General features: G+C 51.1%; 6 protein-coding genes across 6 annotated transcripts; 3 read left to right on the forward strand and 3 right to left on the reverse strand.

The window, feature by feature from the left end:
* Positions 1-5,758: 5,758 nt before the first annotated feature.
* C7974DRAFT_444717 (uncharacterized protein) lies at positions 5,759-7,400 on the forward strand (the record flags this gene model as incomplete). The annotated part of the gene is made up of 2 exons (XM_046145521.1): positions 5,759-5,937; positions 5,985-7,400. The coding sequence occupies 2 exons, from the start codon at positions 5,759-5,761 to the stop codon at positions 7,339-7,341; spliced, it is 1,536 nt and encodes a 511-aa protein (XP_045991795.1). The 3' UTR covers positions 7,342-7,400.
* A 6,086-nt stretch (positions 7,401-13,486) lies between these two features.
* On the forward strand, positions 13,487-14,627 carry C7974DRAFT_75722 (uncharacterized protein). Its single transcript, XM_046147226.1, has one exon. The coding sequence runs from the start codon at positions 13,626-13,628 to the stop codon at positions 14,553-14,555; it is 930 nt and encodes a 309-aa protein (XP_045991796.1). The 5' UTR covers positions 13,487-13,625; the 3' UTR covers positions 14,556-14,627.
* Positions 14,628-15,920: 1,293 nt separating this feature from the next.
* On the reverse strand, positions 15,921-17,650 carry C7974DRAFT_380830 (uncharacterized protein; the record flags this gene model as incomplete). The annotated part of the gene is made up of 5 exons (XM_046140549.1): positions 15,921-16,087; positions 16,141-16,498; positions 16,942-17,019; positions 17,152-17,392; positions 17,577-17,650. 5 exons carry the CDS (start codon positions 17,648-17,650, stop codon positions 15,921-15,923), a joined length of 918 nt encoding a protein of 305 aa, XP_045991797.1.
* A 1,011-nt stretch (positions 17,651-18,661) lies between these two features.
* C7974DRAFT_418206 (uncharacterized protein) lies at positions 18,662-19,418 on the reverse strand (the record flags this gene model as incomplete). The annotated part of the gene is made up of 3 exons (XM_046144141.1): positions 18,662-18,912; positions 18,964-19,113; positions 19,163-19,418. 3 exons carry the CDS (start codon positions 19,416-19,418, stop codon positions 18,662-18,664), a joined length of 657 nt encoding a protein of 218 aa, XP_045991798.1.
* A 1,359-nt stretch (positions 19,419-20,777) lies between these two features.
* On the forward strand, positions 20,778-21,608 carry C7974DRAFT_380832 (uncharacterized protein; the record flags this gene model as incomplete). Its single annotated transcript, XM_046140550.1, has 2 exons — positions 20,778-21,310; positions 21,365-21,608. 2 exons carry the CDS (start codon positions 20,778-20,780, stop codon positions 21,606-21,608), a joined length of 777 nt encoding a protein of 258 aa, XP_045991799.1.
* A 742-nt stretch (positions 21,609-22,350) lies between these two features.
* Positions 22,351-24,432, reverse strand: C7974DRAFT_368899 (uncharacterized protein; the record flags this gene model as incomplete). The annotated part of the gene is made up of 3 exons (XM_046139919.1): positions 22,351-23,187; positions 23,239-23,826; positions 23,889-24,432. Coding segments are annotated over 3 exons (1,846 nt in total), but the record flags the coding sequence as incomplete, so codon positions are not given.
* Between the last annotated feature and the right edge of the window lie 718 nt (positions 24,433-25,150).

Below are 25,150 nucleotides of genomic sequence, written 5' to 3' on the forward strand. Positions count from 1 at the left end.
ATGAATACAGAGCGGCTGGAAGAACGAGTAGAGCTCGCCCCTCAGTCAAAAAACACGGCTAACTTCTCTTACTCCATGGCTGCTCAACATGTTGCTGTTGCCCAACTGAACATCGAGGAGACTCTTGAGAAATACTGGTCTTCCCGAGAGAAGTGGCTCAAGGGGGATCTCCAGCGTTCAAACACCGAGCTGGCTCGCAAGCTTCGGAAATCCGAACTCGACAAACGCATTCTTGAGCGCGAAGTGGCTGCGATCAGTGAGCGAACAATTCACTACAAGACTATCTCCGAGATGCAAGCCGGTACGCTCAGTCATGACACGTCCCATATCCAACAAATGCATGAGACTGCTCATCTGGGACAGGATACAAGGTAGCTCTTCCTCTCTTGACGTCGAACTCCACTAAAACATCCAGGGGTCGCCAAACCATTCATAGCACAGATCTCCAGTCCGCAAACGATTCTGAGAGCAGGCTCAATATCGCCGCCGAGATCCTAAAGCTTTTACGTCCGGCCCCTGAAGTATCAGGCACAGATTAGGTTGCGCACAACATATCGACCGTTTCTCCAGCCAATGATCGTGCGTCGACGTTGGGCCAGGGAGAATGGAGACTGGGTATGTGCAGATATCCGTATGTTTGATGTAGTCTTTATGCCTCTTTTTCTTACTCTTATGATCGGCCATTCACCTGTGTTCTATGTGCTTCCGGGCTGACCTCTCCTTTCTCAGTCCTACCTTTCCTCTTCTGTCTTTGCCGCAGCTTTCGCATCAAGATTGACTACAAGGAGATTATTAGGGCTTCATGAAGCGTGTTACTAAGATGTCTCATGGCATGGGAATGCTTATAGGGCGTGCTCGAGAATTGAAATCCACGTCTGCCCTCCATGATCACTAGTTTTTGTTTAGTAACACGTGAGATCAGTCATTGCTGTTGCTTAGTTCTTCACTCGGTAAACTCATGTTCTCGACAGAAGAGGTGCTGCATCTACCATCGACCAAGCACGTCTTTGATCGAACTTCTTCGTACCCTTGTCCACGCAATTTTTGTTGAACTGGTTTGCTGATTAATGCAGTGTGTGTCGGCAACCATCACGTCAACAATGCTGATAAGAGCGATGTCGCTTCGTAAGAGAAGGGCGATGATCTGCCGTGTCCCTTCTTCCATACGGCCGTGTAAGGTTTACGCATCACAGACTCTGCGAGCGGAGAGTACCGCCCAGAGACCTAAGCTTGCGTCAATCGTGGGAGTCAAGATGCGGAATTCGTTGCTTACAACAGGCTTCGCGGAAAAGCCACCCTTCTTTACCCTCGACTTTGCCCGCGTCGCAGCGCACTTCAGATGTGGAACGATGTCATCCCGTTGTTTCCTACTCATTGTAGTCTTCGTGCTGGCTATGTTGAATCCGACGTGACTCCGCATCGTTAGCCGGTGGTTGGAGAGGCACGGCTTGTCATCAAGAGACGCTTCTTTGACAAATTTGCTGCGTGCCATGGTGACTGCCCATGGAAGTCGTCTATAACTGAATAGTGGTCGAGGCCGAAGATCGACCAAGGCAGCTATAGTCAGCCACAACAGACGCTAGTGCAGTGCTTTCACTGTAAAAAGAGATCATAGCACCCGGCTCTGCGAGCAGTATTCTCATGTCCACGTTGCCTTGGAATGATCGCCGCTCGCGCCCTATAGTAGTCTCGATAGGCTCACCTTGGAATACAGGAGCTTTCTGAGGGGACTTCCGGTCGACCACTTCAAGGTGACTGCGCCGACCACCCTCCATCTCTCGGTGTTTGGTTCGATCATGGAGAGCCCATCAGATAAAGGGTCGACAGCCGGTAAAATCCGCCCCGAAGCTGTGAGCAGGATCCCGGGGAAGTGTACATGATACAAGCTTGATGTAATTTGGCCCGACTAGCTCGACTAGCCCCGCACGGAGCCTCGTCGCGTTCCCAGCCTTGTCATCGCCGTTTCTGCCCATCGCGTTCGCACTTCCTACAATGCGTATTGATCCACTATCGGCAGATAGCAGCACTACGCCCGCCCCGAAGCCTGCCGATTAGCTCAAACCCAACGGACAATCGCACCGTCTGCTTCGAGCCTTCCACGCCGTTTCCTCCGCCAGTTCCGCTCCGCCCGAAGCCTTTGCCGCCGCGGCTCCCGCCAGCGACCGCGCTCAATACCCACCTCGCCCTGTCTAGGAGGCCAAGGTGTACGCCCGTTGCCACGGTCGCAGGGCGTGTGGGCGTGTAGGCGACGGACCGAGAGTTAGAGCAGTTGAATAGGTGTTCTATGGCAGGGTCCAAGGGCGCTCAGATGTATCACGGATGCGAAAGACGTACAAGAGCAGCGTGGAGGATGCATACAATCTGTCTGAATAGTTGATGAGAGCATTGCTGTGGATAACCGAAAGAGCCGGTAGAGCAAATTTAGCGTACAACGTCACCCGTCAATGCAATAACCACGCGTCTCCCTTGAACTCTTGAATGTGTATGTTTTTTTCGCCGTTGCGTGTTGGTCGTGGTTGCCGTTGGCTCTGCGAACTCCCTTCACAATTTCCCGAGGTCCCTCCGAAGTTGCCCCGTAGTGTGTCCGCGCCCACAAGCAACGATCGTTCGACGTGCGTGTACATTGGCTGCAAGGAACCAGGCACCAGGTAGTATTTTGTCCCACTCAACCTTGTCTCCCGCGCACTGTCAGGCTACCTGTACAACACGCCCGTGATACTGGGTGGGATGGAGCCTACACTCCTCCCACTCAGCAGTACTGCCCACAACCAAACGGCCAGGCGAGCTCGATCGACATGGTTTGATATTCACCACATCACGTAGTGGCAGAAGCCATGTAAAGGACCCCGCAGTCACGTTCATGCTTGGCTCAGCTAGAACTAGCACTGACGATGGAAGCTACTCCTCCGGCATACGATCCGCTGCGAGAGTATCAACAGTCGAAGTATCTACCACATCTAGGCTTTTATGCATATCAATCACCGACACAACTTCCCTGCATGTTGATACCAGCCATAACCGAGTATTAGCAGGACCCGAAGTGACCGAGTCTTCACAACAGAAATGATGAATGCTCATCAGAACGCGCATCCCAGACCCGGCACAATGTGGACTCCACCCACTGTGAACGCGGAAGAAACAGCTAGCGCAGCTCGTATCCTTGTGCGCACACAGCGCGCGGTACCCGTGGGGCGCGCCGACAGCTCCCTATGCCCGCACACGCTTGCAGTCCGCGCCCATCACCATCATACTTCGCGAACAGCAGAGGACTCTCCACGTCACCCAAAGTAATCTGTCTATGTAGATCCAAAGAGGCATTGGTATTTCATCAAATCCAGGCATTTGAAATACTGCCCTGGGGGTTCGAAGCATGGTGTTGGCGCTGGTTGGAAACTGGATAAAACCGTTCGTCACAGTTTTCAGTCGCTGGTTCAGAAACGGGATCACTTCGTAGGTGATAGTTTTAAAGGCCGCAATTCTTTCTTGAACTACTTTTCGCATGGTGCGACGGCATGGCTGCGGGCGAGTGTGCTGGTAATCTGCTCGCACACCATGTTCGATACTTGAGCTGTATTGCGCGTGGGTTATCCATTAGACTGCAATCATGTCCCTCGTGGTCGATGAAGCAATAACAACGATCCTGCGTGATACATTTCGTATACCGCGACGAGACCCTATACGCGCAACTCATGGAGGGATGGTTCTACCACAGTTTGAAACAGTGGATATTTAGCTGTGCACGTCTTTGTCATTCGTATTTTTATCTCTGCAATAGCTAAGCGCGAGCGACCCATATGCACAATGTTGCAATTGAAAGAAATGTGAAAGGAATGTGAAAGATGTGTATGTTAGAGCTGACTAAAACGCTGTACTGAAACGTGCATGGAGCCACTTGTAAACTTTCACGGCCAAGCTGTCGTCAGCTCCGTCATTTCCGAGCGCACATGGCCGTTGCCAAACTCATATAAACAACCGTTCCCTTGGAGCAGTCCCAAAGACCATCCAGTGAGATGCGACATTCAGCAGATACTTTTTCGTCTCACATATAGTGCGTTAATATCGACCAGTCTGCGGCCCCCCTCACCATCTCATACCGCGTCCACACGTTCCGCGTATCTCACTTGAGACCCCGCCTCCCCTACGTTCGCGGCCATAGAACGTCTCTATTTCGCAGCTAGGCGCGCGTCTCTTTGATAATGGGATCGATGTACGTGTGCATGCGACGCGTAGGGGGGATGGATGCGACGCGAAGGGCTGCGGCGAGCGCAGGCGGCCCGGACGGGGCGACGTGGGCATGTGCGCGCCTTCAGGAGGAGAGCGGTTTGTACGTCGCTGACATACGCGCGTGGGTTTGATGTGAGATGCGCAGAACCGCGAAGGCAGGTTGTGAGTGCGCGCAACTATCTCGCAGGACGAGAAGTGGCACTTGGAGGAGCGAGGTGGTACCGTAGGACGATGGGCAGTTCAAGGTTTGTGAAAAGGGGAAAACGGCTGTTGCCGCGCTGACAGGACGTGATGGTTGTAGCACAGCATCCACAGCTGGCGTATCGCTGCATTTGTCTGCTGTGGTACAATACCTGAAGCTGTTACACCACGCTTAGATCTGCCCTATCGCGACTTGAGATTGGCGCCTGACATGACGCTGGCGGCTCACGACCTGTGGCCTCCTCTGCATTTGGGCAACGAACTGTCACAGGCGAAGTTGACAGCGCCATCACTGCTGTTGATTCATATTGTGCGTGCATAAGCGTAGGGCTATGTGGAAGGTCGGGGGTCGGTGGGGTGGGCCTCGGTCTGCTATGCTTTTAGTTGCTGAGCAGACGCGCGCAGAATATGAATAAGGCTGCGGGTAGGGATGTGCCTGGAGATTGTGTTTACTGGGCGATGAGAGAGGTGAGCGGGAGCGTGGTGCAGAACATCGATGCCGAGATTTACAGACCACGTCATTAGTCTTGTGACCTGGAAAACCAAATGTGGTCTGCTTCTATAGGCATATAGTCATAACCTAGGTACACGATTTTTTCATTGACTTACTTCCGCCTTCCTTCGACCTTGCGAGTATAGTGATGTGTTCACAGGGCGGCGAGGGAGGTGTGGGATAATGGGCGTGCTGCAGGGCAGTCGGGATTTTGCTCGTGGTTACGCCAGTCTTTACAGTAGAGGTAAGCAATCAATGGCGTGCGTAGCGATGATACCTACATTGCACAGCATTGTCAATTCTTGGCTTGAATCTGGTCCATAACAGTTTCATGCCTCCTCGTCTAATTGATTATAAGCGCAGAGACAGTATGTCATTGGTTCCTTACCCTGTAAGACGTGGAGTCTCACGATGTTCACAGTATTATAACTACCTCAATAGCGACTGTTATCTGTTGCCAAGACGTACATCTGTAGACACTCACAGTCGTTCCACATCACATCGATCTTGTCAACGCGCTCAAACAGGATTTTGGTCTACACTTCAAACAACTGGCCGGCAAAGTGGCCTATTTAAAGCCACTTACCCTGTCGCGAGGCTGAATAGTAACCGTTCTATTGGCCTACTTCAATGTTAGGCAACCAGCCAATAAGATTGGTGGAGATGGCCTCGGGATTTTTGTTGAGGTTCCGGCACTAACGGCACATTCCCGACCGCTGATTGGTGGGACATAAGCCACAGCGGCTCAGTGCTCTTGGCAAGGTATAGACGTGTACATAGATAGTATCTTTGGCCTGCCCCGCCATAGGTAGTTCGTGGCTTACGTTGAACACGAAAGTCATGACGGCTCCACAATCTATGTCGGCCCCTCCTGGCTACGGTTTGCACGATCAGGGACCAACGAGGCGGAGATGGTGGTGGAGAAAACGAGTCTGGGGTTCAACACTCGTTCTGATCCTCCTGGCTATCATAGGCATAGTCGTTGGCGCTGTTTATGGAGTGAGAAACTCGAGGTCTGGGTATGCGATTCTTCACCGAGCGTCCGGCAGGCGAAAGTTGACTTTAGTCCAAGAAATGCTCAGAGTGATCGCGACAGGCTGTACGCCGCTCAAGGTGAAACATCATCGGCCCAAGCTAGCCACGCGACCCATGAAGCAACTGCAGTATCTCAAACGGTCACTCAACATTCCGACACCCTCGTGATATCCTCCACCCTCCTGATCGCCTCTACATCTACAACTGAAGGTATCACTAGCACGACCTCAAGTTCATCCTCTACTACGGAATCGTCATCACTTTCTCTGCCTCTTTTGCGAGGGCCAGGTTTTGTTCCAAAAGATCTCAGTGCTGCTATAGGAGGACCGGCACCAATTTACTGGGATTTGCGCGCCGAAGGTCGGCTGTTTCGAAAGGAAGGTGACGGGTCCTGGGAAGCATATCCTGATCACCAGTTCCTTGTGGCACCTGTTGCTGTCAGAACAAGCAGTGATACACAAACAGCAGTCTCAGTCAACGCTGTGAACGGAAAGATACTCTATTCGCACTTCCGTGACGGGTCATGGGGCAATTGGCAAGAGCTGGAGTTCGCCGCACAGTTCAGTCGCCGTCCAGCTGTCATTTCGAGATCGCAGGGCAGAGTCGATGTCTTCAGTGCTGACAACAATGCATACCTCTGGGTTGTCTCCTACGACGGCTCATCTTGGAGTGAGTGGACCGAGCTCGGCGATGCTACCAACGGTGACGTTGCGGCAACAAGCTGGGGCGAGGACAGGATGGACGTATTCGTTAAGTATGGAGACATCATCAACGCTCCTGTGCGGCACAAGTACTGGTCTGCTGAGGCGGGCTGGGCGGGGGAATGGGAAGATCTGGGCAACCCGTTTACGAGGGGCTGGGACTCCTCTCCAAGACAGACTGAGGTTGGTCGTTACTCGTCTCCATTGGCAACGTCATGGTGCGACACAACTGGAGAGTGCAAGATTGATCTTGTTCTGAATGCGGGTACTACAAGCCATAGACTTTTTCAGAATGGCGCGTGGGACGACTGGTACAGTGGTACATTGGGTGCCAGCCATGAGGGTGCTGAGTTTCCGGATACTCAAAGCATCGTTAGAGGCGATGGGCTCGACGGACGACCTTTTGCGCATCTAATCTCCCGCGGCACTGATACTTGTATCCACCACATCGCACACAACGGCACCGAATGGACGCCTTGGACATACTTGTGGTGTGAGGATCGGGACGGTTCGGACTACCCGAACGAATTCTTACCTACGTTTTTGACAAGCATGGATGGCGCGAACATTGAGGTGTTTGCACGGGACTTGAAGGGGAATCTGCACAAATATGGATTCTATGGTACGCCTGCTACGTGGGTGTACCGTGAAGGCAATGACAAGTGGGAAGATCTGGGGCAACCTTAGAGATATCACGCTAGAGCAGCCGAGAAGCACCTGGCACACTCGCCTCCCAAGTTCAAGCGTCGACAGAATTTCTATACACGGCGGGAGATGAGGTGATGGTCACTGCGTTATGTATGCACGGGAGATCGTCTCAATGTTACCAGAAGATCCCAAGACCCTTGGACCTTGACAAGTTGGTAGGGCATATAGATCAGTTTGCCTTGCAGTCACTCTAAAGATGTCTGGTGGCGCGCACGTGCGCAACCTCATCAGCGTTTCCTTAAGCAAGATCATCATGGCCAGCGACGACGTTCATAGAGCTCACGAGTGGTAACAGTGCCGAGTGCCTCCTATTATCTGCTGCGAAATTATATGCACAGACGGTGGGATGCTTTAGCGAGCGTCATTCTGTGCCCCTGCTTGTACTGCATGTTGTCTGTCGGTACGCTGCTACTCCTGTCAGAACGCCCAGCGCCACGACGCAAAACTTGTTTAAAACGGCGACCGCAGCTACTCTCCTGCGTCGTTAGGGTGTACCTTGACAGCAGAGACCGCGTGTCGTTCATCACGGGCGCTTTGCTGGCATACCTCATTCCGTCAGGACATTAGTTGCAGCTTCTTCCCGAGCGCGTTCGTGGCCGATCACAGAATGCTCCCGCGTGCTCATACATAGGCGTTGCACGGAGACTGCGCGTCACATTTCTGCTCTGCCATCTGGTCACGCCAACTATGCGTAGGCATGTATGCTAGCTCCGGGGCGCAGCTGCGCTATAGGTAGCACACAGTGCCCATCAGATTCATGCCGCACTTAACTTTCATGGCAAGCTTGAAACCGTGGACGAGTGTCGACTGAGTTAGCGCTTGGTACAGACGCCGGGAGCGAGAAGTTATGAGTCTTCACTCTCGACTGGTATGGTCAATACTATCTGGCCAGACCGCGTCTCCGGCGAACAGAGAGCCCGTAATCTCATGAGGCGGGTGCCTTCGAAGAGCGAAGTACATGTCTGGCAACTGGATGCAGGATCGCCGCTCAATTTCATCTAGAAGCGCTGTGACAGTGTAAGACTAACCTCTAGAACCATCTTAGATTGTTTTCATATCTAGCCTCATTCGCATCCACGAGTGTACTCAGTTCGTGCTTACATTTGTTCAACGTCAGTCCTAAGTACAGTCGTCTCCTTGTAACGTAAATGCACTAATCTGTCAGCACAGTCGTGATTACACCGCGATTGAATGGCTGCAAAGAGTAGCACACTATTTGTTTTCCATCGTTTTGAACTAACCACACCCTATAGCACCTCCTAGTTGTCCTTTCTTTCACTCACATCACCAATAACATCCACCGGGGGGGTGACGCCATAGCAAAGAGAGCTGAGCCAGAACTCAATCTTGATTCCGCTCTTTACTTCGGCTCGAAGGTAATCACCAGACTGCAGCTCTCCGAGGTGATTACCACCGAAACTGTTGCAGGTCGTTTCCCAACCACGATGTAACGCTTGATTGACCGATACGAAGACCCAAACTCCCATTCATGGACGTCACCCTTATCTGGCGTCACGCTTCCACCAAACAAGCTGGAGGATCTTGCAGCATATTAAATGTGTAGACGAGTGATGACTGCAAACCTAACCAAAGGCTCAAACGCACAGAGCGCGCAATTTCAGAATGATCAACGCCTCGCGCGCCTTGCAAGATCAACTTCGCAGTCCCACCCTCCATCAAAACTTGCAAAACCACGCATTCCGGATCCTTGACCATAGAAAAGGGACACAACGCATAAGAATTACGGTTTATCGTTCATCACGACGCACCAAGATCAGTTTGCGTCATAGTCCATCTATCGTGGAAGCTTACTGTCATCTGCAAAGTCTAATGTGATTACGCCGCGATACGTCCTTTGATGATGCGGTGATGCAAGCATCGTACTTGACCTTCGCCTATTCAGTTAACTCTTTGCGTACATTCGTACACTACCTATGCCCAGGTTCTCTGCAGCTTCTGTATCGATCGATCCAATCGCTCAGTAAACCTTTGCACCACGCTACCGGTTGTTATATCTTGCTGGATTCTGATTGAGGGCTAGTCTGTGTTAGTGTCGTATTCATTGACGGGACAATGGGTCAGCCTGTTACAACTTATTTGACGTGAAACCGTAGAACAATTGGTGGAGAGACATTGGCTTGTTAGGCGACTTGCGATGTTTGGGTGATCTTTCGGTATCAAGAGGCGTTGTGGAATAGTCTCTACATCTATCGCATTTACTCATTGCTTGGTACACTTTTTCGTTCATTCTTACAAGGGTGACTCTTCACCTTCAGCTCACGTAGCTTACTTGTAACATTCATTTGGCCTTCTATGACGAATTAATTGGGTTCCATGGGCGTTTTGCAAGGAATTTGCTGCCGAGAGACTCACACTGCCACTATGATCATCTTCTGGTCTGCTCGTAACGTAGTTTGCACCACACATCGAGAGTTCCACATTCCCCAACTTGGCCCCGGACTACGGACACACGCCGCTTTCCGCTAAATATCAAGTAAAGGTCGTCAAGCAGAGCTCAGAAAGCTACTAAAGATTGCATATGCTCTGACTAGTTGCTCGGCACCTTTTGTAGAATTCGGACCAGTATCATCGTGCCCAATACATCGCAAGAATGCTGCAAGATGGCATTTATCATCCCAAAGATAAAAGTCTCAATCAGGGTTTCGATCGTTTTTGCCTCATGCTGCATTTTATCGAGTGGTACGAGGACCTAGTCGCGCTGGCTAGGTATCAGCTGCCAAATTGTGACCGCACAATAAATCGAACTCACCACCATCTCCGACCGCTTCTACACCTCATTGCCGTCGACGTGAGCCAGTCGCATGCAAATTGCTCGCCAATGACGAAGTGGCGTCCCCTTGCGTCGGTGTTCATCAACGCACTTGGTTACCCTCAACGGCAGGCACACTACAGTTAAAGGCAGCGGATCAACACCCTTCACATAGGAAATTGCAGGCAAAAAGACCTGTCTCACCCATCAGCTACTGGTGCCGGGTCACCGGACACTTGACAGTGCCCACGACATTTGCGACGCCCAATTGAATCTCGCTGCACAACCTTTCTTGCTCCTCACCTGTACGTTACTCCTCCACATGGAACAAGGGAAAGGTGCGACAGTCCGGTGATGGTTTCTAGACGCAAAGTGTAGAAGGTCCCCATTCTTTCGTGTCCAAGTGTCGTCGCTACAATTAGCATTAAAAATGGTCAGGTCTTTGAAGAAAAAACAATTACCTACCAAGTTAAGTTCCGCACAAACACACCATTACCATGCGCTGGTATCACACCTTCCGCCTGCCCATCTCGACATGGAGCTCCATCGTCTAATCGATGCCTAACATCACGACTAGATCTAGCACTTTCTGTGGGGTCTCACGACGGACTGATATGACAAGTTTGATACAGGTGGGATCACCTCGTAAACTCTCCTGTCACAGGTTCAGGACCATACCATTTTCAATGAGTAGAATTATCGGAGCTACCCTTCATAACTCTTATCAAGAATCGAAACTGCATTTTAGAGTAGACACAACTGAGCTCGAGATGCAACTTATCAGGTCAGAAGCAAGGTGCAAATACAGGAGGCTCGAGTCTGTTCGACTCCTATCCACTGAAGGCCACTAGCAAAGCTAATTCGGGTTACAGAGTCCATACTTCACTGATCAATGACCTAGGAAAGGGGCACTCTTTCAAGTCTCTACCTTCAAGCTCTTCTTCCTTACATCACCCCTCCTCGGGCCCTTCCCAAACACTAACAACCCGCGCAAAGACTATCTGGATCAAACACAGTGACGTAACTCAACTTGACGAAGACGTACACGTGACTCATAACAGCGAAAGCGTGACATGAGACTTTGTGCTATCGCAGTCAGTGCGCATCAATTCGCACTAGCTCTAAATCTGATGTGTGGAAGCCCAATTCGCCAAGTGACTGTTGAGTCGAAGCAGCTTTAGTGTCTTTTCCTATAAGTCAATACTGCTCCACAAAACTATCACCCCCTTGCAATCGAAGGTGACACCAGCCAAGGTCACGAGAAGACCAAACGTTGGTCGGCGCTCTTCGCTTCACCCTCATCGTTCTCAACGCTTCAGCGGCCCTGACGACACTTTCTGCTGAGTCACAGCGCATACTTGGAACGCGAGGCTTTAGATCTATAGCTTTAGCCCACCGCTAAAGGCTTACTACTAACTAATTCTCTGCTATTATCCTAGTGCTTAGTTCTACCCTCCCTTCTAAGGCAGTTCTATATACTAGTATAGCATAAGGTATAGCAATATATAAGCCTTAAGCATAGTTTAATAGTACTAAAGACTATCTAGTATAGTAAACTATAGACTATTAGAATTTCAAGTATATAGTACTATCATTAAGCAGAGTAATAAGTTTATAATTTAAAATATTAAAGTTAAGTTAAAATGGAGCTATAACTAAGGCAGACTTATATTATAAGAACTAGGGGTATCTCTCTAGCAGTAGCAGGATATTAAGATTATTATACTCTTAATCTAGTATAAAAAAACAATTAGACAGCGCTCAGCTACCTCAATCATTTGCCATACTCTGTGCGCATTCTTGCCTTCATTTGCCCGCGAACACCTTTATCAACCTTATGATCGAATGGCTGCTATATCATGCGTATGGCCCTCAGTCACATTATGATGATGATGCCGAGTGTCGTCGTGTTTGCTACTTTGCCGTTTTCTCGCGCTCTCCCGGTTCAGCCTTGCCGCTACTACCACAATCCGCTTGTACCGCGCATCCTCTGCCACCGCCGACAACACAATCAAATCATCGCTACTTCAACCTCGAGCCACGCAACATCACGAGGCGATATCGAAGCCAAGACAACATCAAGCGCGCCCGATAGCAACTTCAAGGGTATGTCAAAAGGAGTTGAGAGAACAGATAGAGGAGCTTGGGGAAACAAATGGAATTGCCGAGGAAGATCTGGAGCGCAAGGTCTCTGACATTAATGCACCGATTAAAAACGAGGAAGCAACCCACACCGAAGTGATCAGAAGGCAAGGCTACAGCCAAGATAATGAAGGCATCTCTACCGACCTGCGTCTGGTTACGACGTTCCAACGTGCAACACCCCAATTCATCATCCGAGCTAACCAGAGAGAAAATCATCCATGTAAGTCGCCAGACCTCGCATCGCGCTTGTCATGTACGTGCCCACATCCGAGAATAAATAGATTACAGAGCTCCCGAGGTATGAACACGTGTTCGATCGTGGGTTCAGCACATTGGACGCATCCCAAACACAGTCTTCAAAGACATTGTACCCTCCCTTCATGTTGTATAAAAGGAAAACCGCCACTGAATCTTCACTTTGTGAAGAATCTGGCTGCCGAACGCGCCCGGAAACAGCGATGATCGTCTCAACCAAACACTGCGAATATCCTTACTTCGCCTATGATATTCGTTACGTAGATGGCTCAACAAGATGAACTTCATGGGTCTCTGAAGGTGGGTGGGAGTAAGATAGTCGAATGTAGTAACGATGTAGTTGGGGCATGTGGCGTTCACGTCGAACGTGATGGGCATTGCTCGGGAGGTCGTCGGCTCATCTTCGGCCAGCCTTCGGGTGAACACGGCCAGTCCCCGGCAATACCGACGTTCGCCGATTCTATTTTTAGCCTTCACCCCCGGCGCAACGCCCTCAAATGCGCACGTGACCAAGTCGCCACACCCGCGCCTCATCAAGTTCTCATCAAGCTGCCTTCGCGACTAGGTCTTCGCCGTATCTATTTGCAAAGTGCTTGTACAATAGCCTGCGCCAATCATGATCTTGTGATCTGTGCACACGGCGAATGCTTTTGTGTTGCACGTCGCCATTGCTCCATTCCGAACCGTGTCGCGACGTGACACACGTTCGGTAAGACTTGTGCACGCTTACGGTGCTTCGCTTCATCCGTTGAGCTTTCAGGCACGACAAAGGCGACAATGAAGCGATTGTGTTGAAGCAGGTATTGCATCAACATTCAACGGAGCCTTTGACACCAGACAAAGGGTGAACAAGCGTTGAATGAAATTTATCTTGTCTCTTTGTCTGCATGGCTATTTCACCGCCAACGGCAAACTGCATATAAATGATCAAGTTGTTCGTTTGCTCTCCTGCAGCTCATCTATCGCCTCAATATATACGGTACCCTTTACCTTCAACGTTGAAAAAACCACCCCTTCCCCGTGTTAAGGTACAGCGTCTCCTCCGCATACTTTGTTCTCAAAGCACAATGGCCCCTAGCGCGAAAGCTGGATCATGAGGAGCGTCAACAGAACAAGGAGACACTGCATGCAGGAGCTTGAAGCCAAGATGCAGATTCTCCAAGAAACCGTCAACACACACGACAGAGAGCCTACCTCACGTCTCGACAACAGAATTGATGACATCGAACGAACCTTGAGGCGTCAACGCAGCAGGAATTCCGACCTTCAAGGAAACATCGACATGTTCACAGACGCGATAGCAGTTATCGACAGCCAGTTTGAGGGCATTGAGCGAACCTCGAGGCACCACAATCAACAACGTGATCAGGAAATACAAGAGCTTCAAGGTCGGATACGAGAGCTTCAAACGAGGGTCGATACGGCGAACATGCAGAGTAGGCCCAATAATCCACTCAGCAGGCGACCAACACAGTCGGTGACACTCTCCGAATCCCCTACTAGTCCATCATCCGGTCGTTCGGTGGCATCTGTCGCAAGTAGTGAAGCGACCGGAAGGCGTCCCACACCGACATCTGGAGACTCCTGGCTAACGACGCCGCTCAGTCCAAACTCGCGACGTACGAGGCACCCATCATGCGTGCCAGCAACCAACCGATTCGTCTCTCGTGGCAGACGCCCACAGTCGCTCAGTGGAATGGTGCGGCTGTCCAGTCCCCTCCCCTACGATGCGCCGCCACGCTCAAGCTTGTTCCTTACACCGCTCGAGACGGAGAATTTGGAGCACGAGCCCGTTCCACGTGGCCGTCGTTTTTCAACCGGCCACCGGAGCTCGGATCGTGAACCGCGGCCCTGGAGACAGCCAGCGAAGCGAACACCCACTGGACGTGTCCGCAAGCTAGACAAGCCGGGCTCGCGCACGGTCTGGAAGAATAACGTTTTGGTGGCGGCTGGTGCTGTCGCCTTGTTTCTCGCTGCAGGTGGCTATCGAGCAGTCGGTCGTTCTGATTCCTCGAACGTTTAAACGCGTATCGTTGATGCTCCCCTTCACCATACGATCGAAATCAGTCGAGTGACTCCGGCACGAAGCGGTGTCGGATAGATTTCATCCTGGGAGCAGGATCTTTGTACCTCATGGATGGCCAATTGGTGCCTCAAAATCACTTTTCACCGCAAGTAGTCACTCGATAGAATTTCCTTGTTTGTGACCGTCACCAAGTAATAACTGTCCAATTCATGTAACATTTGCTCTTGCCGTCCAGGCTTACACTTCTTTCCTACTCTCTCGTACAGCACCGTCAATCTGCAAGTTTGGGTTACTGCGAGTAATACGTTGCTACAACGGAATCTCTGATGATATCATGTCTACTGACGCTAATTGTAAAGTTGAAGTGTAAGGACGCTACGATGCTCCGTGTAACAGGATGAAGTGACGGGCTCAATTACGCAGGTCATTGTTCTCGAACGCACGACTTATGAGGTTCCATGGTATCGAACACCAACATTGACCGGAAGCTCAAACCAGATTTTGAACAGACCGTCCGGTCTCGCCGGCTTGCAAGGCCAGTACGTCCCTAACTTCTACATACTTGTCAAAGTCCAGCAAGAGAGCGGTTCTGCTCCATACGTTAGGGCATGAAGTGCACTTACCGCGATGCACTGGTGGACACGTCAAGGGAGAATGGCTTTGGAAAGGCAGAGGTGAGCTGAAGGCACGGAGCTTGACTCTCGTCTGGGCCATGAGACACAGCACTATGGAGTTTATTGATCACCATTTACTAGTACCGCAACAATACTGAGCACTCGGTGCGATTTTCTTGCCTATGCTACTAATTGATCATACGGTGAAGTGACCTTGTGATCCAGGCGGGCAACAACGCCGGACCCAACACGCGCATCCCAATTGAACGGCGCCTGTCCGAACCTCGCCTCGCCGGTGGCTGTTTCGACGTCGTCGCTGTCTGTCTTTCGGGGTCGCAGCACGTGTGGAGATTAACACGGCCTGATTGACGGTGAAGTTCAGCAGTCTCGCTTGTCACATACGTAGATGTCATCCATCGGGGATGCATGCCGCGATAGGAAGTATCTCGATGAGTGAAGAGATCGACGTCGGGGATTGAGAGAGGATGGCGTGCTTCACGGGCAGCTTAATGCGCTCTACTTTGGGGCGCCCGGCTGTAACGTCGCCGTTGCAGTTGATGCCCACGCGGTCGACCATGGCGTGGAACGCATAGGTTTAGTCGAAAAAACTCATCAGGTGGCAGGAGGTCCCAAAGTTGAGGTCACAGTACGGGTTCGGGTGACCATCTACCGTGAACGTCTGGATGCCAACAGTGACGGCGGGGCCATGCTAGTACCTGATGTATCCAGGCTGCATCTGGAAGAGCGCTTAGATAGCTGTGGCTGCCTGCACGCCTTCTCGGTCTGGAAAGTCGTCAAGACTGGAGAGACGTACGGTATGTTCCAGGTCAATACCAAAAGCGACATCATTGCGGATGTCCAACCAGTTAGGAGCCTCGAACCCTGTGTCAACTTCTTCTTCGTGTTGCATGCCAGCTATGTCAAACTCTAGATACCCGGGAAAGACTCGAGTGTAGCAGACTAATGACCTGATGAGTCTGTTTCTAGTCGGATCGGAATAGGGACCGCGCGTGAGGCATTGTTCACGAGTGAGGGGGGAGGAAAAAGTGACACTTGACCAACCTGGCTGATGAGTCGGTACGCATGCCGATGGGAGACGGCGAAGACAACCGAGCCGCGCTCCGCCACTCGTACGATTGCTAGCAAGTGTGGGGCACCGGGCCGGCCCTTCCCAGCGCCATCGATTGGTCCGCTCCGCGCATGGGTGCTCGACGATGCAACTTCAGTACCCAGTGCAGCGCTGGAGTCTGGTCTGAGCGGTGATCGATGAGGGAGGTATGGCAGCGATTGGGCGGGGGAGGAGGGAGTGTAAGCGGGGTGTTGGAGCTGTTCTGGTGAGCTAGTATGCTGCATTATGCGTGAGAGTAGTCGGGCGGTCGATGGATACAGTCGCCACGCGGTCACTTGGGAACTCAGCAGAGTTCTGCGCGTGTGGCCTGCGAGAACAGTGATGGTCGCGCTACAGCCACAGCCACAGCCACACTTTCAGCCACCGCCACGGCCAGTCTGTTCACGGACGCTCCGCAATGTTTTCGATGCCTACGTAGACACAGCGCCGGTATCAATGCGCCGCTATCTCAATGGGTCTTCGTGAACCTTTGTCTCGTTGTTTGGCATCTTTCGTCCGCCGAGCCACTGATTCACGTAGCTGCGCTCCCCTCAAGCCGTCAGCGGCCTGTATTTCCATCACAACACGCGGTCCCGCGTCTTCCTTCTTCACTTGCATCCTCGTCAGCAAGCTGACCGCAATTCTTGACGCGCCGCCTTACCAGTCCCCTCATCTTAGCCAATTCTCCTCGCGTGCCCTGTCCACGCCCGGCAATCTTCTCGGGATGCGCGTGCTTCTGCTAGAACTGCTGTTAAAGCTCGTGGCGGCAGAGGGCGGTATTCCACCGTCTAATTGCCCTTTGCGGTCTGAATGGCGCCGGTTCTCTCTACAATGCACATGTAGCCTCCACCTCGCTTGGCCTTAGACAAACTTGCACAAGCTTGCACAAGCTTGCGTGGGCGTCAACGGCCATGTACCGCGCTGCCCTTCGTCGCGTGTGATCGTTCCTCGTCGACGTATCTTTCCCCAACGGGACCCTGCGCCTCATCTCTCCCCTCGGTATGGGCTGGAACTTGAACGTGCGTTGCTTAATCTCGATACCTCGTCCGACCGCATCTTCGCTGATCCATGGCAAGCACACGCCACAACCTGCGATGATGATTCGGAGATACCTGCCAAGATGTTCATACATCCATAGCGAATCTCGATGGCAAAGCACACGTATCAACAAGAACGCAGACGCTGGACGATGTTCCCTAGCCCTCTGGACTGGACACTCGCAGAAACACGTCCATCGCGTCAGTCCAAAGAGCTCCCGTGTAAATATCTGTCATACTACATTCCCACCCTGCTTACTGCAGACTTCTAACGCGCCAGCCCTCCTGCAACAAGCTAAAACAAAGATGGCGAACGAATCGGGCCGCGCACATTGTGACAGCAACGTCTGGCCCTCGTTTATGCTGCAATGAAGTGTGTCTATGTAGGGCTTCCGCTCAAGGCACAAGTCGGTCTTTCCAGCCAGCTAGCTGGTTGCCTGACGCTCGCGGCCCCGAACGCGTGCATCGCACGTCGAAACGCCGTTCTTAGCGCCGACCAATCAGAAGGCGCGTACCTCCGGCTCCCCAAGGAAGCATGGGCACGTGTTTCATCCGCTACGCATCATTTTTTTCATCATTTCGTCGAGCTACTTTGTCTATTGCTGCTATGTTGCACAGCGCGTACCTGCTGCCAGGGAAAGGGCCGCGCCGGGAGTTCGCGTGGCTTCGTTCTTTGCGACGTTCAGGCTCTGATTCGACATACGCCGACGATGAGATGGACTTGAATCTTGCTCATACGCGTCGCGGACGTGATCTTCCCGGTTTTTAGTAATATATGCACGGATTTGTGAGGGCTTGTGAGGGCGTTGGCGCATACACACAACACTGCATAGGTCTTTTCATGACGGGCAAACAGTATAGTTGTACGGGTGGGTGGTTGACCGCTCACCCGAGAGCACAGAGTGTCGGCTTTCGTGGTGTCATACGGCAGACTTCGAGATTGAATCGAGGTATGTGTACGAACTCCTGGTCATCGTGATTCCATTTATGAGCCGTGCAGTGCCATCCTGGTGACTACATCGTGACTTCATGCTGTAAACAGTTCCTATGTGTTACGAGATTAACGGAGTCAGAAGGAGATTAGAGGAATACTGGAGTCGCAACACACATGAGAAGACACGAGTGAAGTGCTTTGATGTTTTGTTTTACGTCGAAAGACTTGATTACTTGCCGGAAGACTATCCATCTAGACAAAAGTAGTTATCGCACTGGATGCAAGCTTCCCAACGTTGCATAACCGACGGTGCCGCTCGCACTAAGTCAACACGCTCACGTCCTTTCTCACTCTACTTGCCCAAAACGCTTTGTAGTCCTCGTCTCTGCTCTGCAACTTCCTCCAAGGTTCTACTCGTGCTCTTGACGATCCTCTTTAAGCACTTTGATCTTGACGTCCTCGCAGCCACGGTCAACGTCGCTCTCCTCGCGGTCATCGGAGTCATTCTCTTCGTATCCACTGTCCCTGTCGTTGCCGGCGTGGTTGTTCTTGTCAATCTGCGTGCCGTGGAACGGGCGTGAGACGGGCTGTTTGCCGAGAACCAAGTACACGGGAACTGCATTTTCGATCGTGGCGTTACGAACACCTTCTCGCTCTTCGCCTGAAGGGTGTCAGTCGGTGTTGCAAACGCAAAAAGAGCAGAAGAAGATACCAAGGTGTATCCACCGGTGGGCATCATGAACCGAAGGACGCCTAATCACATAGAGACTGGTGGCAACATGGTGTTCTGTGATCCTACTACTATTGTTGGTCATGGCGTCAAAGTAAGTCTGTGTTGCGCTATCAATAAGCTCCTGGAGCACTGCTGTCCGTCAGCGCATGTGGCAAGTGGTACACAAGAAAAGACAAACGGTCAATTGTGACCATGTTGTAGCCTGCACGTGCAAGAGGCACGGTTTTGCTATGCTCTTCTTGATCCTTATCCTCTGCTTCTTTCTTCCTTTCCATCGTCTTCTCATCGTGCCTGCGCAGGGCCTCGCTGCCGAGTGGCTCATTCTCCTTGTTGCGAAGCTTGAGTTTTCGCGGAAAGTTGATGATAAGATCATCTTCATCGGAAACGTACGCCTGCGCTGAGAGAGCCAGGCCGTTGTACATGGGGCTCGACATGGTAGAGCTGGGATACGGCTTGCTGACAGTGACTGATGCGAACGTGAAAGATACGAGGAAAACCGCAGACTGTAGTCAAATCGCTTTTTCCAGCTGTCGATGAGTATTGCGAGTTCGCTCGAGCGACGTGGTTGGGGATCTACAACTCGCTTACGCGAGCAGGCCCACGTGCTCCTGACCTTCATCGCATGTAGGTGGAACAACCCACGGGTCAACCCGCTAAAATCACTAGCGCGGGATAAAAGCGAGGGGCAAGACAGAAAAACGGCGCGAATTGAATTTACTGAGATTTTCGACAATGCAGGTGACCTCGTGCATCTATCTATGATACTGCAATCCGCAGCATGCGCTGTGTGTACATGAAGTGTTCAAACGCACAGAGCATAGAATGGAAATGGCCTCTCCCGCTAGTGGCGGTGGAAGATTGGGTGGGTTGGGCAGCAACTGAAAGCACGGGGGCCCTGGTAGTAAACGCGTCGCGCTTCTAGCAGGAGTTTTGACCCTGTAGACGCCAGGAAAGTTTCTTCCAAGTGCTTATTTTCGCGTCGCCTTTCTTCAGCGGCCGTCTCAGGATGACTAGTACAACTAATCATGTTATCAAACGTCCGCCAAACAGCCCAGTCGCGGTGATCGTGGAGAACGAAGTCGGGAACCTCCACATCAGACTTTATCCTAAAACGCGGGAGTTGCCTGCGGTTCATTTCAGCTCATGCTCTCGCACGTAGATCGAGTTCAAAAGACTCTTGCTTCTCGACTAGCGTTGTCGGCGGCAACTATAAGTGTGTCAGGAATGAGGCGTACCTTTCTGAGCTTCAAGCCAGCCACTGAGCGCCTGTCTCTCCGCACGGACGGCTCCGTGGTTGCCACTAGTGACGGAGAATGGGGTTGAGCCTCAGCCATACCAGCGATGATAATTACCTTGCCTACTTCAAGGGTGCTGGTCAGGGCGGCATCGGACTTCGAGACCGTGTATGTGTCGGCAGAGTCAACGTCCTTGATCACAGACTTCGGAAAGCCTTGCGTAACTGCCTGTCGGCCATTGTGAGGCGAAGAACATGCTGGCATTGTCGAGAGTATTTTCGCTGGGATTAGAGGATTTGCTGTGAAGGAGGCGGACTCGAAACTCGAGGTTTTGCTCCGAAGGTAAGGTGAAGTTGCTAAGAGAGCGAGTGACGCTAGCCCAATAAATAGTGAGGCAGTCAATCTGTCTCTCGCCGACTTCACTTCGTTGACCTTCCTTGCTTATTTGCACCTGTCAACCGTAATCTCGGTATTGCTTTCGAACGTAACTCCAGCAAAACCTCCAATCTACCGTCGCATAACCACAGAAAAGCTCTCTGTGTTCATCCGTCATCTGGGATGTACGTTGTCGAGCACGAAATTATTCGAGCCGAAGCGTCTGACCTCTCTGTTAGACAGCGATCGGCAGCCCCAACTCAAGTGCCAATCCTACTCGAGAAGACCATGGCCGGCACCAATCGCTCCACGGATCATGAGGTAGACGGGCATCACGGCCAAAACGCGACTGCGAATAGCACGACTCGAGCGAATGACGAGTATATGCACCGCGCCGAAACACTCCAAGCTACCCTCATCGATTCCAATAACATGAAGCCCAAAACTCCGCCGCCACACGCAGCTTTCAACGGCGCAAAGTCTCCATATTGCATGTTCGACATCGACAACGAAGGCGATAAATCTTCGACCCATGTCGGTGTCTTGACGCCCGAGAAACGCAAGCGCAAGCGTGACATCGATGGTGAAGTTGACGATGAAGCTGGTGACGATGTTGCCCTAGAAGCACACTCTTCGGACCTTGCTATGGACATAGTGAACGATGAATGGCTCGAACAGATGAAGGGGCTCAAGAAGGAAAAGGGAAAAGATAACGCGTAGGCTGCACCTGATGATACTGTGATTGAAGGCCGAACATTGACGAAGCCCAGATTCAAGACTAAGAAACGAAGGGAGGAGGATCAGCAAACGCGCGCACTACCTCTCAGCCCACACCCTCGCACCGCTATCAGCAGGAGTCCACTCGAAGACGTGCGCAATTCTCCGCCGCCACGTGACGTTTTCTTTGAACCAACAGCTGCTCAGATAGGTTGGTTCGCAAGAATCTGTGACCTTGTTCTCGATGTGGATCCGGACGCGCTTCGGGCGTTCATCTCAGATGGCAGTGTGGGTTGACGGCTTCCTTTACATGTCAAGGTTCTTTGAAGGTACAGAAGGTTCTGCGGCACGACACATACGTTGTTGCGCAATGAACCATTTCATTGGTTCGGGCAGTCGTGTCCTACTGAAGGGAGAGGCAGTTACTACTCTATGTAGGGAGAAAATGCTCAGATGATGGGAGCTTTACCAGAGACGCACAATGGCGGGGTGTGTAGACAAGGTGCTAACCAACCACAATCAGGTTCTACGGGGTGGCTCAAAATGTTTGCAACCCAGCATCGTAGCTAATTCGCAACTCCTCGTTTTTGTATGCTCTGATGGATGTCATCACATTGCCGTGGTCTTGCCGTGATGTCGCGAGGAACACCGTCATGCATGTTTGAACTTAGCATCACGAGGGACGAGGCTCATATGTGCCAGTGTTTTCGAGCAAAGGTGATTTGTCCATTGCTCAACTGCTACGTAAGGCTGTGTAATACCAGGCAAGGCACTTTTGTTCCAATCCGAAATCACTTGCCTCGGCCTGGTTAAGTGAAAGCCGTCTCGCATCACGCCTTACCGATTTGGGAACTGCCGCATTAGGAAGGTCTGCTGCGATGTCGATTGCTGGCGTTCACTTTGCAGACAAAGAGGACCCTGACTATTACTAGCTCCACTTGCGGGCGGCACTGCCTAGTCCGTCAACCCGGCCGTACATGTTCATGCAAACGCCTTTGCGAGCCTAGTATCTCCAGCGTAAAGTCGCGATGTAATCTCGTGTCATTATGATGATGGCATATCTAAATGATTACTCAAATCCTTGCACACTTTCATCCCTGAGTTGCCAGTCTTCAAAACGCTGATTAGGAGGCTGCCTTGTCTCGGCGTCCTCTCAACTTTCTCACTCTTTGATGATCATAAACCAATATCCAGACACCGTCCACATGACTGTCGTACCCAACCCCAAGCATAATTTACTCGTTGATACATCTAACTCCAATTCAGAGCTGATGTAACGACCAACTACCCCACCAATAACACCCATCCAAACGACGAAGAACCCCACCTCCCACGCCTTCTTCTTTACCTCTCTCCATCGATCCTCCTGCTCTTTCTCTAAGTCGCCTCGCATTGACGTACCCCATTCATTAGCAAGCATTGTTACGAAACTCCAGGCCTGAATTGCTGGCAGCGGTATCATGTAGAATAGCGCAGCCGGGATGGACCACACCCACTCGCCCCACGTAGGATTGATAGGATTCCTTGTCTTCAGATAAACAGCGGTCAACAAGAACTTTGCTATGAAGTCCCTGGGTACAAATCGCATGAAAGGGCTGACGCCGACAAGGAAGTACGACATCATTGTTGTAAAAATGATAAAGGACGTGACCTCCCGCCGCAATGCAGCATAGAAGAAGAGCGGTGGTTGATGGAGGTACATGGTTGGATGGACATAAGACTCGATGTGCACAGCTCGAGCCCAGCGAACTTGCTGCAGGAGCCAGCGACGGAGAGTGACAGGTGTTTCAGTAGCAGTTATTGCGTGCGGGATATAGCGGACGCGATAGCCTAGGAGAAGTAGACGAGTAGTCATATGCCTATCTTCATTGACGATCTGCCACGTGTCAGTCTGCACTTTGAGCATGAATCACACATTAGCACTGACCATCCAGTTTCCAAACACAGTCTGCTTGTACCACCTCAAAAGTTCAGGCTTAAGGGACTTGATGCGAAACGCTGCACAAGGCCCACTCTGGCAGTCGTTGGAGCCCACAGCACTTGAAAAGCACCTTGAAAGATGCAAATCGTTCAGGTAGATCGTATTCCCTAGCGTCGTGACAAGATTGTCCTTGCGGTTGTGGATATTCAGCGCGGTACTGGCTCCTGCGCACTTGTCATCCCCATGAATGGTTTCAATTGTTGTCTTGATGGTGTCTCTGTAGACCATGGAATCCGAGTCGGAGGTCCACACAAACTCGATGTCCAGAAGTTCAGATACAGCAAAACAAATGATGAAGGAAGTAAACATGATACCCTTCTTGTGCATGTGAGGCTGGGTAACACATAAATGCGTTACGGCATTAGGGCCGGTAAGATGGATTTGATTTTCGAGCAAGGTCTGCTTGGCCAAAGTGACACATTTATCAACAACGCTTGTGTCGTAGCCCCGCGTGTCAATGTCGCGGTCCATCTGCAGTGCAATATCCACGAGCGGAATGGGGAGATTGAGAACTGCCGAGTGACTGGGGTAGACCTGCTCGACATCAGATAAAGCACGAGATATGTGGATGGTGGAAAGCAGATGAAGCGACACACTTTTCGAAATATGTCAACCATATCGTCGTCCTTTGGCTCGTTACCATCAATGCAGGTCAGCACGAACTGACAGCCCTCAGCATCCAAGTAACTTTCGAGAGCCTTCTTGAATATATCTGGATCCTCGCGATATCCTACGATTGCAGCAATGCAACCGAGGTGCAACTTCTTGGGATGCATGCCGTGTTCCCCCTTCTCTGCCATATTCAGATCGAGAGGAATCTCGCTTTTTTCTTGTTGATATCTTTGACCATGTTTTCGAACTCTCTCGTTAGCCCAACCGCAGTATTCTGCTAGATAAACAGTGAGGATTGTGTCAAAAGTATAGAGATAATCGGACCAGTATAGTGTAAGGTAGAAGTAAAGCACAGTTGCAACTACGCAGCCGATGAGATTATAGACTTTGGTGAACGTGGTCACAAGACCTTGGGTTTCTGCCTCTGCGGAGTCATTTTTACGCACATCTTCAGGCTCTGGAGATGCAAGTGAATAGAAAAATGAGCAAAGCCGTTGAAAATCTGTGCAAACTGTAAGTGGGTTCATGATAGAGAGCAGTTGACGACAGATGATAGTGACCATAGGATACTGCTTCCTTTATCACGAACCCAGTTGATGCATCTGCAGTATTGTCCACATCCATACAGTTGCGCGTCCACGTTTGGCGTCGGGGAGAAGCTCGGCGATGTACAACCTATCTTCGTCACTGTAGATTAAGCGCCAACATGAAAGAGCTATCATTACTAATTACTGCGGCTTCTTCGGTATTTTGTGCAAATGGGGTGGACTGATAGAAGTTGTCACGGCTTAATTACGGATTTATGGTATTCGGTTGTACTTTTTGCTGTTGCAATATGCCAAGACAGACTTGGCTTACTACCAAGAACTCGCTTGCTTCAGAAATCACGTCAGTGCTGCGATAAATACTTCGGTCGATCTATCGTCCAGGCTTTTCGAGGCACGAAGGGCCTTTTCTGTACTATGGAAGATACCGGTCCCGCACTGCTCCGCGTCACTCCGGGGCAATTCACAGAGCCGATGCACCAGGCGTAGACATCTAAACTGTACATGTAGGAATTGTGTTTCAATAAATATTATACAGCCAACATAAGTGCAGGCGGAACACTCTTGGAGGAAAGGAGATTGTGTCATCTGACTAGGTAACGAACCCTAGGTTCTGAAGTGTAGACTCGATATATCAGGTCCTCTGCTATACATCGCACATCAATTACGAATCGAGAAAAAACAACAATGACAATACGTCA

Source organism: Boeremia exigua (assembly GCF_020726555.1).
Source record: "Boeremia exigua strain MPI-SDFR-AT-0100 chromosome Unknown C7974scaffold_14, whole genome shotgun sequence".
Lineage (NCBI taxonomy): Eukaryota > Fungi > Ascomycota > Dothideomycetes > Pleosporales > Didymellaceae > Boeremia > Boeremia exigua.